This window comes from Sinocyclocheilus anshuiensis, unplaced genomic scaffold (genome assembly GCF_001515605.1).
Source record: "Sinocyclocheilus anshuiensis isolate Anshui unplaced genomic scaffold, SAMN03320099.WGS_v1.1 scaffold111, whole genome shotgun sequence".
NCBI lineage: Eukaryota > Metazoa > Chordata > Actinopteri > Cypriniformes > Cyprinidae > Sinocyclocheilus > Sinocyclocheilus anshuiensis.
In genome coordinates, this window is record NW_015552549.1 from 394,718 (window position 1) to 409,566 (window position 14,849).

At 39.0% G+C, this 14,849-nt stretch overlaps 1 protein-coding gene across 1 annotated transcript in view; it reads left to right on the forward strand.

The window, feature by feature from the left end:
* Nucleotides 1-10,662, forward strand: part of apln (apelin) — a 23,788-nt gene extending 13,126 nt beyond the window's left edge. The window contains exons 2-3 of the mRNA XM_016454894.1: nt 2,154-2,326; nt 7,148-10,662. Coding sequence (XP_016310380.1) covers nt 2,154-2,320 — 167 coding nt within the window. The 3' untranslated portion in view covers nt 2,321-2,326; nt 7,148-10,662. The remainder of the gene's footprint in view (nt 1-2,153; nt 2,327-7,147) is intronic.
* Nucleotides 10,663-14,849: the final 4,187 nt, after the last annotated feature.

Genomic DNA, 14,849 nt, shown 5'->3' on the forward strand with positions numbered 1-14,849 from the left:
TAAACACAGAACAAGTGTATATTTGCACAGTAATTACAGAGAAAAATATTGCACTAGTTTTAATTTAATTGTTCGATGGCCAAATTAAACTTATTTTTTGCTATAAAAACACCACAGTATACATCCACTGAAATACAAATGTTGTATCATGTATTTTTTCTGCGAACAGCTGGAAAGAGGTAAATTTGTTTTAAGCTGCATTGAACCTTGTTGGTATATCATGCAAAGTTATTTGGTGATAGTGGTGTTGAGAATTTGCTGGTGTGAAGTTGCTGAAATCGACGAATAAGCTTTCATAAGGTAAGTAGACTTGTGAATTATAAATCATAGCAGAAACTCATTAACTCATTTCACTAGATGTCCAGTTTTGTTGTTCAGTAATCTCCATCATGTCCATCCTTTTATAATAGAATGTGTACATAAGATTGTTGTTTAGGCCATACATAACACGTAATATTAGAATAAGCACCTCTTAGTTTCAAAATACTTACAGTATAAATGATTTGTAATTTTACAGGTTGTTACCCCTTTATTCCCCAAACTTCGCATATTATTCCCTTATACCTACACGGAGGTACTGAATAGGTACACTATAATTACAAAAAAGTTACACTGTAACTTCAGTTTACTTACGCAGTTCTTTGCAGGTTGCATATCTGGTTGTTACCCCCTTATTACCCAAACGTAACACATTGTTCCCTTATACCTACACGTATGTTCTTTATAGGTACACTATAATTACAGAAACGTACACCGTAAATTCAGTATACTTACATAGTTCTTTGCGGGTTGTAATCTAAAGCGTTACCTAAACCAGATATCTAGAAGGTTTAATACCAAGCTCATTCTCACAGTAACTGTTGGTTTAATTCACAACAATTGCATGTGTTATGAAATTTTCAAAAAAAGCTGCTCCCTGTAGTCTTCTTAATATAGGTTGTCTGTCACTCCCCAGGGAGATGTTAGGAATGTCTTGACCCAATCTCATTCAAGTTCTTGCTGGGAAAAGGTTAATGGGATTCTCTGTTTACTCTGTAGGATAGGCATTTGCTGAGCTCTCACTGAAAGATTCCTTTTTTAAGACATTTCTGGCAGCGTTTTTTGCGTGCATTGGAGTTAAAGACAGATAAAAAGGTTAAGACAGAAAGACGTATGCATAAAAGGGAGATGCATTTAGAAGAACCACATGAATAATCTTTATGCACGTCAGCGGAGAGAGGATAGTATTATATGTGTATAGTATGGAATGAAGGATTGGAGAGCAGTGGCCTGAAACGGAAAACATACTATACAATAACTGATGATTGACCAAGCACATTTACCCATTCATCCCCTTCAATAATGTAGGAAAAGACGGGTTTCATTGATTCTAGCTTCTGCCATTAGAAAGACTGGAAACTTTCAGATGGAAAGACATCCAATCCCTACGATGCACTCAAACAAAACACCCTCAGAAAGCCAATTCATGACTTGAATGGGAGATCATCAGATGCTGCACAGATCAAGGTCTCCCCAAAATCTCCCAGAATGTTTGCTCTCTCCAGAGGACTTTGTTTGATTTTTCTAAATAGGTGAGAGGTTAGTGCGTACTGATGTGGATCAAGCTGTGGATATGAGACGGGCTTAAAGGATCTACTCACACTTATTGAGAGATGACTGGAAACATCTGAGCACACTCACAATCGAGCAGTGTAGTGCACACAGACACACAGACAAAATATGTGCCCAGGATAAGTGTCTCCCCAGTGTTCTTGAGACAGACACTTCTCACATGATGTGAGAAGTTCAAAGATTTTTACGTAAACAGTGTGTGTGACTGTGCTGAGGGGCTTTCTTTGGATTTTTGGTAGTTGTTGCTGCAATAAATGATTTTAATTAAGTTTCTTAAAGGTGAAATGTGTATTTTTTTTAATTAAAATACTTTGTCCAATATCCACTTATACTGTAAGACACTGGGGCTTAGCCAATGGTGTGATTTTGGGTGGCGGGGCTAACTCTGTCCCCAATCAATGGGGAAAAATGTTGTTTGGAGACAATATTTTTGTTTGGAAACATAGTTTTTATTTTGCAATTCGGTTCCACTCATCACCTTTAACCAAAGTGACTCAGTTATTTTATGTTTCATAATTCACATACCCTCTTTCCGTCCGCAGGTCCAATGGCCTCCACCGAGCATAGCAAAGAGCTGGAGGAGGTGGGCAGCATGAGGACTCCTTTGCGGCAGAATCCTGCTCGAGCCGGCCGGAGCCAAAGACCTTCTGGCTGGAGGAGGAGACGCCCTCGACCCCGCCTCTCCCATAAGGGGCCCATGCCATTTTAGAGCAAGGTCAGTTTGACATTACCAACGCAATAGCCTGAAAGCAAAAAATAAGAGCCCAACAGAATATGTGACCCAGTCATAAGGATTAATTATAAATTAACCCTTATGACAAAACCAGTCATAAGGGTTAATTTTTCGAAATTTAGATTTATACATCCTCAGAAAGCTGAATAAATAAACTTTCCATTGATGTGTGGTTTGTTAGGACAGGACAATATTTGACCGAGATACAACTATTTGAAAATCTGGAATCTGAGGGTGCAAAAAAATCTAAATATTGAGAAAATCGCCTTTAAAGTTGTCCAAATTAAGTTCTTAGCAATGCATATTACTAATCAAAAATTAAGTTTTAATATACTTCCTACTTTACAGTAACTTTACCTAACCCTAACCCTAACCCTAATTTACAAAATATCTTCATGGAACATGATCTTTACTTAATATCCTAATGATTTTTGCCATAAAAGAAAAATCTATAATTTTGACCCATACAATGTATTTTTGGCTATTGCTACAAATATACCTCAGCGAGTTAAGACTGGTTTTGTGGTCCAGGGTCACATATGAGTAAGTAATATGGGGGGGGGGACAATAAACGAATCACATTTTCATTTATTAATGGACCAGTTCTGGATAGGCCTTGAGGGAAGTAGCACCTGTCTCAATTTCTGAAGTTTTGCTGAGTGCATACTGAGATAGGCTGGGAATGCTGGAGAATAACATGAGGAAAGGGAGACTGTGATTGACAGAAACCTGCTTGCTCATTCACTTCTTCCATGAATTATAGATTACTACTGGCACAGAAAAACAGCATGTCTTTATGAGATTACCGGACTTTAGACTGCTGGCTTCTGTGGTCCCAATCTCCTCCAGCAGATCTACAAAACCCATACAGAGTGGAATATAATACATTGTCAATGCTGTATTATATCCAAGTCAACATGATTCTGTTATCCTGATAATGGCAATTAAAATCCCTTTCCAAAGATAATTCTCCTGAATTTACTTTGAACCGCTTTAGCTTGGTTTTCACATAAAAAGGATATTTAAGTTAATGTCTAGATAAACAATTCCTCAGGCAAGCACTTTAATCTTTTTGTCTAATAAAAGTGTTTTCTCTTCCTACAAACACTGTCTCCATGAAATTTCCAGTGATGCAGCACCAAAGCCTTTATTTTAATATGGACTCTATTAAGGAAACATTCAAGTTACAACATCAATAAATAAAAGAGAACTGTATCTGACAGATCTTATCAGCACATTTACATTTTATTACTTATAGTCTTCTCACTGAAATGCTGACACAGTTTTTAAAATGGATTTAAACAGTTTGCAGAGTAAGATGACTGTACAGGGGACAATGTCCCTACAGGAGTCCACATCACAAGTCTGCAGAGTCTCACAATAAATTTACCTCATATAAGACCAGAATCTATGAAGAAGGACAAGTCAGCTCTTTATGGCATAGTTAATCATGAGAGTTGAGGGCAATAAAAAGTGAGAAATCCCAAACCCTCAAATCCACCACAGATTTACAATCTATAGCGAATTACATTTTTTCCCTCTTGGCAAACAATTCCTATTCATATGCTTCAACAATCCAAGGGAAAACACTATCTTAACATCCATAAAGGTGGACAAAAGAGCAAGGACCATGCATGTTCTCCCATCCCGACCAATAAAAAGCACAGATCCTTTGAGTGAGCTGGGCAGTCAATGCTTGTTTTGATCCCCAGCATACTGGCAGCACAATGAGGGGAGCTGCAGGAAGTTGTGTAGCTCGATTAAATGGAACGGCTCAGTGACTCACAATATAGAGTCCACAAACAGCACTTCAACCCCAAACAAGATGAAGATTTCTTTTTCATTCGGCTCCTTCTTCAGCTCCCTTCATGCCGTACTAGGGTTCAAAGTTCACATCTTTTAGCGCATTCACCCACATTCCTTTGGGCCCAGTCTGTTGAACCAGTCCATTTGAGGCGACTAATGTGCCAATCAAGCCTTTGGTACCATTCCCCAAAATTCTTATCCTAATCCACTCACAGTTCATTATTTCCACAATGTGATACATTTACATTTATATTCATTTCCTTGACAGACATTTTATCGCTAAAGAGTATATGTTGTGATAATTACTGTATGACACAGTACAGTAAATCAGCCTATGGCCCAGATGGGACTCCCACTAAAGTGTTTGACCTGCATCTGGCTAGCGTACAACTTCTCACATTTTGTGCAGTGTGAGAAACATAGCCTCACACTTCATCATCTATGGCTAAAACGGGACACAGACTGACTGGGGCAATTAACTCTCCTCAAGGGTTGATAACAGACAGAGAACAACCGAACAAGGCCACAGTGGAGGCACTTGAAAGGCTTTCTCTCTTTTGTCATTATACTGCACCACCTTGCCTGAAGACGAGAAGGATGTCTTTGTTAAAAGCTTGACTGACTGCATCGTTCTATACAAGAGTACAAAGGAAATCATGGCTTGTGTAGAATCGAGAACTTACAAGTTAACACCAAGGTGTGAATAAGTGTACACTTGTGAGAATAAAAATTTTCTAGAAAAAAACAGTTTCCTTAAAGGAATGTACAGAGTTCAAAGTTAAGCTCAATCAACAGAATTTATTAAAATGTTTGTTTACCACAAAAATTATTTTGCCTTGTCCCGTTTTCTTTTTAAAAAAGGATAGAGTAAATGGAAGTAAATGGGGCCAATTTTTGGTTAATTTAAAAACAAAAATGTCAAGCTAACAAACTGTATTAATTTTTGTGTTAAAACTTGTGTATTATATGAGCTATAAAGTTGTTCTTGTCATTTTTACGGTCATTTTAGGATTCTAGGCACAATGTTGTCCTGGCAATAAACTGTTGTTAAGTTGTATATAACTTTAAACACAAATGGTTAGTAGAAAATTTTGGGGTCATATGATGTTGCTAAAAAGAACATTATTTGGTGTATTTGGTGTAATGAAATGTGTTTATGCGGTTTAAAGTTAAAAGAACACATTATTTTCCATATACTGTACATTATTGAAGAGAAAGGAAAAATTGAAATCGCATCATATGACCCCTCTAACACATACTGTTTAAGTCATTTGATTATACTTTTAAAACACTGAGTATATTAGCCTTTACAGATTGGCCCTATTTACTTCAGTTGAAAATTCCTCACTATAATGTTTACATTTGTTTAAAGAAAAGAAGGAAAAAGTCATTTTTGTGGTAAATGAACATTATGCCACAATTGCTGTTGATTGAGCTTAACTTGCCTGTATATATTATGAATCCCTTAAGACCAACCAGTCTAACTAAACAACCTGTTGGACAAGGCTTCCTCATTGTGAATGCTCTAGGAAGTAAACTGAAAAAGGAGGTTAAAAGCTCAGCTGAAGATTATGAGAACTGAAGGTTGTGGTAATGGAACACAAGCAACATAAGAATAAACAACCCGTTACAAGATCCAGATGCCACAACATATGAGAGGAACAGCACATGTTGAGAGACCTCCTCTTCAAAGACTTCCTAGCACAAAGGCACTGCGCTGCAGAGAGCTAGAAATTGGAAAGCTGCCTCATTCAGTACCAAGGGGCACACTGGATGATTAGAAAGCAACTGCCTGATACAAAGTTCCTCTTTTAAAGTGCCCACAGCTCGCTGTTGTTGGTATATTCTGACAATTGACGATGTCACAGAGCACAAACAAATAAACATGTCATGAGTTACAAACAAAACATGGTTCAGATAAGAATCCGTGGTGCTGCATTGTACATGACTCAAACGCACCACTATGCAGGTGTAAGAAAAAAAGTAAAAAGATGGTTCTTATCGTTCAGTGGGCACTGTTGTACTGGAAGAATGAAGCTCATTGACATCTAAAGTTATATGAAATCATTGTGAATTCATGAAACAAACATTAAAAGATGGCCTCACTGGTTTACATAGATTCCTTGCTCAAAGTGAAGTGTAGGAACATAATTCTAGTGCTGCACTCTAAATGCATAAATTACATCAGTTTATAAAAGCAAAACCTCATAAATGACAGACTTGACTCTGCAGTTCATTTCAGCAGTTTAACATTAGCATTTTGCTGAACTTAGAAGTGTGATAGTTTAAAGGGATAGTTCACCCAAAAATTTAAATTCTATCATTTACTCACCCTCATGTTGTTCCAAAACTGTATCATAATATATTTTAAAGAATGTTGGTAACCAAACAGTTTTGTTTCCCATTGACGTCCATCATATGGACAAAAAATACAATAGAAGTCAATGGGAACTGAAACTGTTTAGTTACCAACATTCTTGTGCAGGACACACAAATATTTGGTAAAATAATTACTGAACTATTTTTTGTGATACCTTTGAATACTGAATGAAACATTTCATTCACCTTGTCTGCCATCTTGGATTTATTTTTTTCACTGAGCTCATCCCACTACATTATACAGCTGCCTTCACCAATTCTGCTAAAACAATATATCTTGTAGTTATTCAGCTAAACTAAAAACTAAATTTCTGTCACCATTTACTCACCCTCATGTCGTTCCAAGCTTTTATGCATGTCTTTCTTCTGTGGAAATATATCAGTGTTTTTATTTCCTCCAATACATTGAAAGGCAATGTTGTTTTGATATCTGAATACACAACTAGTTTGATGTTTTTGAGTAAACTTTAGGATATTTAAAACTTTCTCTAAACCTTTTTTTTTTTTTTAGATGTTATGTTCAGAACCCACTACCTGTGCCAATTAGTAAAACAACAGAAAAACACTGTTGGTTCCTGCATTGTACCTTATTCATGTGTCATGTCCTTTTGTCCACAGGCACAGCTTAGAGTGCCCTCCCCCTTGGTTCTGATTTCTATGCTCTTCCTTTGCCTTGGGGGGCCTTGCAACAAGGGGCCTTTGCTAGCCCAGCCTGAAGAGTGATGTCCATAGCACCTGCTGGTTCTTCAAGCAACTCTTCTTCTGTCCACAAAAAATCCAGGACAAGTCACTCACCCTCAGCTCTGCGAAGAATTGTGGGCCGGGAACGGGGGTGGGGGGTATTGAGCCCGAGCTATCAGATTCTGTCTCTCTCTGTCTGTCTCTCTCCTCCTGTGGTTTTCCTCATTTGCTTTCTAGAGCCCTTTCATGGCCACACTTTGCATGATGTGTGAGCAGTGGGGAGCCTGGTCCAAACAGTTATAGTCCGAAAGCGTCAGTTTCTTCTCCGAGGTGTGCTAGTCCCATTCTCTCCAGCGTGAAGGTGACCACAGCGCTTTGTCCCATTGCTACGTTTTGGCAACTCTTGGCTTATAAGTGGTGTTCATGAGAGAAGAAAGTGGCAGGGAAACTAAAGTAAAGGAACAACTAAATGCTCAGGCCCATTATGGACAGGTCAGCAACTATTTTTCATCTTGCACAATTTTACCATCTGCCTACAACAAATCAATTATCAGAAATAGTTTATTCTAAAAACCTGACAATGCAAAAAAATGGTTTTAATGAGATAAATTCAATTTAACTCATCAAGTTTTGACACCAAGATGTTAACACACGCATCCAGAATGCTGATTGCAATGTAAATGCAATCAGTGTTTTCTGATTCAGTTATAATTACTGATTACACAATTACCTCTAAAAATGTTGAATGAATATATAATTCATCGGCACATCTATTTAAAACAGCTTGATTACATCTCATAGTGCTGTCCAATGGTCAATACACATCATCCTACCAATGAGCCTAAGAGTTGTCAGCCATCTGAAGCTTAAGGATAAAGCCACAGTGTCTCATTATCCAAATCACACTCCACTTCCATGAGCGAGAGATCATCGTCCTGAGCCCTCTTCTCCTCCCCCATGACACACACTGCTTTACAGCAGAGATACATGACTGTTAACTGGCCAGGGTGAGCTGCTTCACACGGCGGACCATCTCTCTTTTTATTGAAGTGCCAAATAGCAAATCTACTCCACAGTGCTGCCAGGAGAAGAAAAGTAAACATGTTACCTCTTATCTTGGGGGAAGCATAACATCTAACCATATGCACGCATTTTGCCATTTGTTTGAACATCCAATGTAAAGGCAATGGTAGCATGGTTTGAAGACATTAGACCAAAAAAAAAAAAAGAAAGAAATTTCCTAACAGAGCTGATGATTTTCCCCTTGACTCTATGCCTTTATTTGACATCATACTGGAAATTATTTCCCATTCTTTTGTTGTTATTTTTGTTATATTTCAGTTAATTTCTCAGGGTGCTGTGACAGAAGCCTGTATGGTCTATATTACATGCATTTATTTAAGAAACACACATTATTTGTATCCACACCATTTAGCTTCATGCTTATGTATCCATCACTTTTTAGCTACATATCCAGACGACATTTTTACAAGCCATTATTGTTTTCTCCCCATTGGGAGCAGTTGCCTTTTGAGTTTGAGCCTCTTTGGCACAGGTGGCCACAGCCTGGTTACTAAACCCCATTGCTAATCGGTTTTAGATTGGAATCACTAAAATCTCCTTCAAGTCTGATAGCGCTCACAAGACAAATTGGCATAGAATGACCACACCACCTTAGCGTTCAACCGATTTATGATGTAATAATCTATAAAAATGAGCAACCCTTGGTTTAGGCATCGTCAAACCCTCATAACTTTTAGCAAGACACAAATTATGAGGCCGAGATGAGAGGCTTTTATGAGACTGTTAGCTATACTCATAATTCTGATGCTTGATTAGACAATGCAGCAAGTTATTAGCATTTGAGTCCCTCCCCCATTTTCCTGTTCGGCGTTTGTCTGTAGTTATGAAAAAAGAGAGCTTTTGCGTATATCCACAAACACCGCCTTGCGGCAAAATCAGCTCTTCATAAGAGAGTGCCTAAAATCCTACATCGGTAAAACACCCAGCCAAGCTCACCTCGATTAAAAATGTATTGAATCTTAGGGCACTGTGAATACTAATAATTCCAGTCACGCCATGATTATTTTATACCCTCTCAGACAAAGATGGGGATTTCATTAACACTTTCTCAGAATGCTCCTGAGAGCTCTGCTTCATGGAGGAGTAGGTCAGAACGCAGAGAAGATGTAAGTTTGGGCGACTGAGTTGCAGTACACTTCATCTGAAGAGTCTGTTGGTGCAGAGTAATGCCTGTATCCATACTGTTTTTCATGAATGTATCTTCACCATCCTCACCAGAGCTGAGCTGAGGGCCGTCGAGCAGTGTTTCAGTTCAGTTCAAGCCTTGAATCTTGAAAAACTAGCCTGTCACTGCTACATACGACAACCGACCCCAATCCCCCTTCCCACCAATGGAGATGGTTATCTGTTTCATCAAACATCCAAAGACAAATATGACAAAATCCAAAGCTTGCTATAGCAGAGACCCCTATCAATCACTTGGCTTTCCTCCAACACCTCTCTGTATGGACATGCAAGGCTGCACTTTTGCAATTCCATTATGCTGCTGGAAAAGTAAATCCTGAAAACAAGTCTTTTGGCATGTAATGGTTTTCCAGTGTCTTGTGACAATTAAATTGACTGATTCTTGTCTAGCTGGTTGTCCAAAGCCTACTTTTCAATAGAGTGTGGAAAGCTGTATTTTTATTTTTGTGTGTATGGTCATATAAAAGTGTAGAAAAAGTAGTCTGCTGCACAATATGTTGTGGACACAAAAGAGCTTTCTCACCCTCCTCTGCCGTCAAACTGGGTCCGTCGTCCCCGTCAGCACATCAGGTTAACGGAGCCTGCGGCATCAAGAGAACAAGCATGTCCAGACTCAAAACTGAAGTGGCAAACACACACATTAAACTTACAGAGCACAAATAATTTTCTATTAATGTTTTTCTCTCTCACGAGAAACTCATTCCTACTCTAACACGTGTTTCTGCCCATCTTAAGTCCTATGCACTTGTACGCACGTTCCACTTAATCATTCAGAGGTCTTTAGAGGTCTACAGACCTTTGCATGGGAGAAAGGGATCCAGAAGCTGTTTGTATGTTAAAAACAGAGCTGTGATGATTGAAACGTTCCCTTAGAGTCCCCTCGGGTCTTAATCGTTTAGCAAGGACATATAAAAGCAACGGATACAATACAAAACTCCTGTTTGCCCTTGTGATTCATAGCAATACATTCATTAGGGGACACTGTTTTGCTTCTATATTTGACACCGAAAGAGAAAACGCCCATTTGGCCACTTGTTTTCCATTAGATCGTCACGGTGCATGTAAAATGTGGTGACCAGATCGAATAACTGAAATCCAATCCTACAGTTCACAAATGTCCACCAACTGGTTGGGACGCGAAGAATGATCTGATTATTCTGTTGCTTCGAACAAGACTTAACACCCATAAAGAGCTCTAACCTCTATCCAAAACATGCATCCATACACACGGCCTGTTTGTTCAGCACACCCATCCATTTCAATTCTCAAAATCTGTAGTCAGGCCTGACATTTCAACAGTATTAGTGGGCCACGTGAAAAGCAACGTAACGGCAAGGTATTATTCCTCCTCTTTATTCCTGTTATACACCAGAAAAAAAAGAAAGAACTATATGTTCTGTCTGCAGGCCCTCATTGCTGCTCCATCCATTGGGAGAAGCTCTGGGAAGTATCTGCTTAGCATGGTGAGCTGACATGGCCTGACAGGCATTAGGGTACCCCACGAGGTGATCGCACCCCGATCCGGAGAGGTTATGTCATCAAACCCGGGTCAGCTGTATAATTGGTCCGGGGGTCAGTGAGGTGATATAGAGCGTGACAATGAAGCTCTAGAGTTACAGTGCAGATCTGGCTGGGGAGGCAGTTATGTAGCCCAGACTGCTCAGAGATCAGCAAGGAGTCTGCTCACTCTCACTGCAATAAAAGGTGTCACTGAATCCCATTAAAGTTAACTTATGGATTGAGTTGACAACTCTGGACCCACAAAAACGTAAAGACGCTTTATTATCACAGGGTGTTCTAAATGATTGATAAAGGAGAAATAAAAGCTAAGATGTTACAATTTTAACCTCAAGCCAAGACACAGCAGTAACATCTGGTGCAGGCCTGGCAACAAGCCTACAGTCTCTTCTGCCACACCAAAAAAATAATTATTATTACCTGTCTGTCTGAAAGCACCACCAGCGGTAATATCGATGGGTGTTTTCTGCTTTCCAACTCAGTCACTTCTAATTAATCAGCCACACTGATACATAGTGGATCTGACAGCACATTGTCAAATCACTGCCATTCCAAACGTCAAACCTGCAGAAAGAACAACATCACTGGCAATTTAGCACATTACAGCCTCCAAGAGGTGCCACTTGGACTCCTGCGCAGGGTCTGCGGTTGCACTGAAGTGGAAGGAAAACACAAGGGACCGCAAACAGAGCCTGGAGCCAGGTAAGAAGCAAGAACAACACAGACCTAATGCACCTCAGCTGTGTTAACAGCAGCCATCCTGAGGAGGGGATGAATCATTGACGTGGACAAAACCAAAAAACCCTGCACAAATGCTAAGTGTTGTGGGTGAGGGGGTTGTGGCGAGCCAGCAGGGAGAAGTGTAGGAGCGTCTGTGTCATTTTGAGCTTGAGTTCAAGTTACGCTCTAATCAGGGTGCCGAATTCTTGAGATTTGCTCAGAGAGCCCCTAGGGAAGGACCTACTCTGATGGACTGGTATAGGAGAAGGTGAGTGGGAGAAAAGAGGGGTGGAACACATCCTAGACTCATTTGCCTCACCACTGAGCCAAAAACCATAATCCAGGATTAAACACACAGGGAGAGGCTTCAGCTTGACCTCATTAGTATTCGTAGGTACTTGTGTTAACACAAGTTTTATAAGTATACATTTGAATATACAGGGAAAAATACAATATGGACCTACTGACAGCATCTAAATCTAAAAATCTTTATTAATTCGTTGCATTTATTATTTCAAACAAGTGCTGTTCGCTCAGACTTTCTTTTCATCAACAAATCTTGAAAAAAAGCATCAAGATTCTACAAAAATATGAAGCAGCACTACTATTTTCACCATTGATAATAATAAGAAATGCTTTTTGAACAGCAAATTCTATATATTTTTATCTCTGCAAACAAAATAAAGATGAAATGATTAAATGAACAGAATTTCTATTGTTTTAACATATAGTTCAAGCTTGTGTAAAGTGATGGAATTTTTTGAAACCAGACACCACACAGAAAAGAATGAAACTATTAATAAATCACATTAGGTGTCAAATAAATGTGATACCATTGAACATATCTAATTAATATTATTGAATAAATACAATAAAATCAACCTATTACTTCCATGCATTCAATATTCTATGAACCCAAAAGGATTCAAAGACATTTGTACACCTCTGAACTTGTTAATACAAAAAATACTTATGTTTTGCATGCTGTCAATACATTATTACATACATTTCAGTGTCTGTGCAGGTGGTGGACCACTTAACACCTAAAAAAAAAAGAATCTGACCACCCCAAAATCACCTTCAATGTCTTAATATTAATACAGCCAGTTAATTCATGGACTTAATCGATTAATAAGTCAGTTAAGTCAATGTTGTCACTTTTGGTCAATTCTACTTACAGTATCAACTCACTAATCAACTCTCAGACCAAACTTTCATGGATCTCCAGTGGTCTCCAGTTTCAAAGCACGGGTACAGAGGGAGGTTTGAGATTGTTTTGGAAGTGGGGAAGATTGCAAGCTTTACCTCAGTCTTTTTGATTGCATTTCAGGCAGTAAACAAGGCTCGCCCCACGGGGTTCCTGTGACATTGTAAAATGGAGCAAGGGCTTATGCTGGGTAGTCACTTCAGAAACACTGTTTCTTAAAACTTTCATTGAACTATTTGCAGTTGCCTTGGCCTGCACATAAATTCATTATGGCAACATTTTAAACATCAGCATCTGCTTGCATCCTCTTCTAAATGTTAACTAGCCCTCAATGTGATTTTACACCCAGGCACCAGTTGCATGAGGGCCCAAAGGAAACAGATTAGAAGGGACTCACCACAGAGAGAAGGTTATCAGTGCTGTGCACCAGAGAGATTGTCAGATAGCTAACAATAAAACATCCTGATCCAGGAAAGACCATTAATGAACCCCAGCTTATTGCAGAACTAGTGCAAAATTATTACCTGCTAAGGAAAGTACCTATCAGTAGGTGGATGCCACATTTTGAAGGGAATCTCAGGTCCTATAGTGCAAACAGGCAGACGTTAACGTCTCAGCCAACGCTTTGACAGACAGACAGCAGCACGAGTCGCTACCCTCAAGATATTCAACTAATCTTTCAAGTGGGAAATTAATCTTTCTTCGGCTCACAGAGAAGAATAAAAGCCGTTTTGTCTGAACCTAGTGAAGTTTACCATAATCAGAAGCACAGCTTAACTAAAGTTGGGGAGATTGAGTTGTAGGAACTTGACAGCGCAGTGAACTTTTTTTTTTTTTTTTTTTAACCCTTGCATGAATTATTTGGTAAAGGTGTTAAAAAGATCTGGCTGAGTGAAAAGTTTCATGTTGAAAGAAAGAAATGAACAGGGTGGAGTCAATTTCCCCAACTTTCATATAAAGTAACTACAGAACGAGACCATGGACCTACAACAGAAACAATACCAGGGAGCAACCTGGGGTCAAGTACCTTACTGAAGGGCACAATGGTGATTGTTTTGAGCCCTAGAGTAAGGTACTTAAATGGTGAACTTGAATCAAATGAGGAACCTCCCGGTTACCAGCCCTGAGATGCCACCACATCACCCAAAAACAGGGCTGTATGCAAGAGTAATTTCATATAACTTTTCAATTGACCCTTTGAAATGATCTCTTATTTGAGCTCGTAACATTAAAATCAACTCAATGAAAGAGGCAAATGCATAAAGTGCTGCTATACTCTTCCTTTAGAGATTATGTTTTTAAAGAAAGAGGGACTAGTAACATTTTGCTGAGCACTTACTAGGGATGTGAATGAATGATCAAAGACTGATTAATCGCTTGTAATAATTGAATTGATTAAGCTTACATTTTTTATATTGTCTAATCAATTTCAGTTCAAATGCATTCCAGTACTCATGCAAGCAGATGGCAAAAACACTGCCTTTAAAACCGACATTAGTTCTACATGCATTTCATGCCCGATACACAAACGTGCACTCTTAGCTTGCTTGAAAAACAAATGTCGCTGGAGTGTTTCCTTATAAGTAAAAAGAGTATGTGCACTACAAACACATGATCATATACTAGAGTACAACATGACAAGGACGTTGTCTTTATTACAGTGATGATGTTATGCTGCATCTCTTTTTCTAAGCAGCATTTCTCTGTCTGTTTGAATGAGCGCTGTGAGTGAGGTGTCAAGAGGTGAGTGCTCTCTGTCTTTAAGCATTTCAGTTTGTGTTCAGTTATGGAGAAGGAGAAATAGTCACGTGTAGAGCACATTTTTGTGGCACCCTTATCTGTTAACTGGCACCACACCGCTCACCGCACACAAGAAGCGGAGAAAATAACATAATGTGACACAACATCTGTCTAGTACGGTGACGC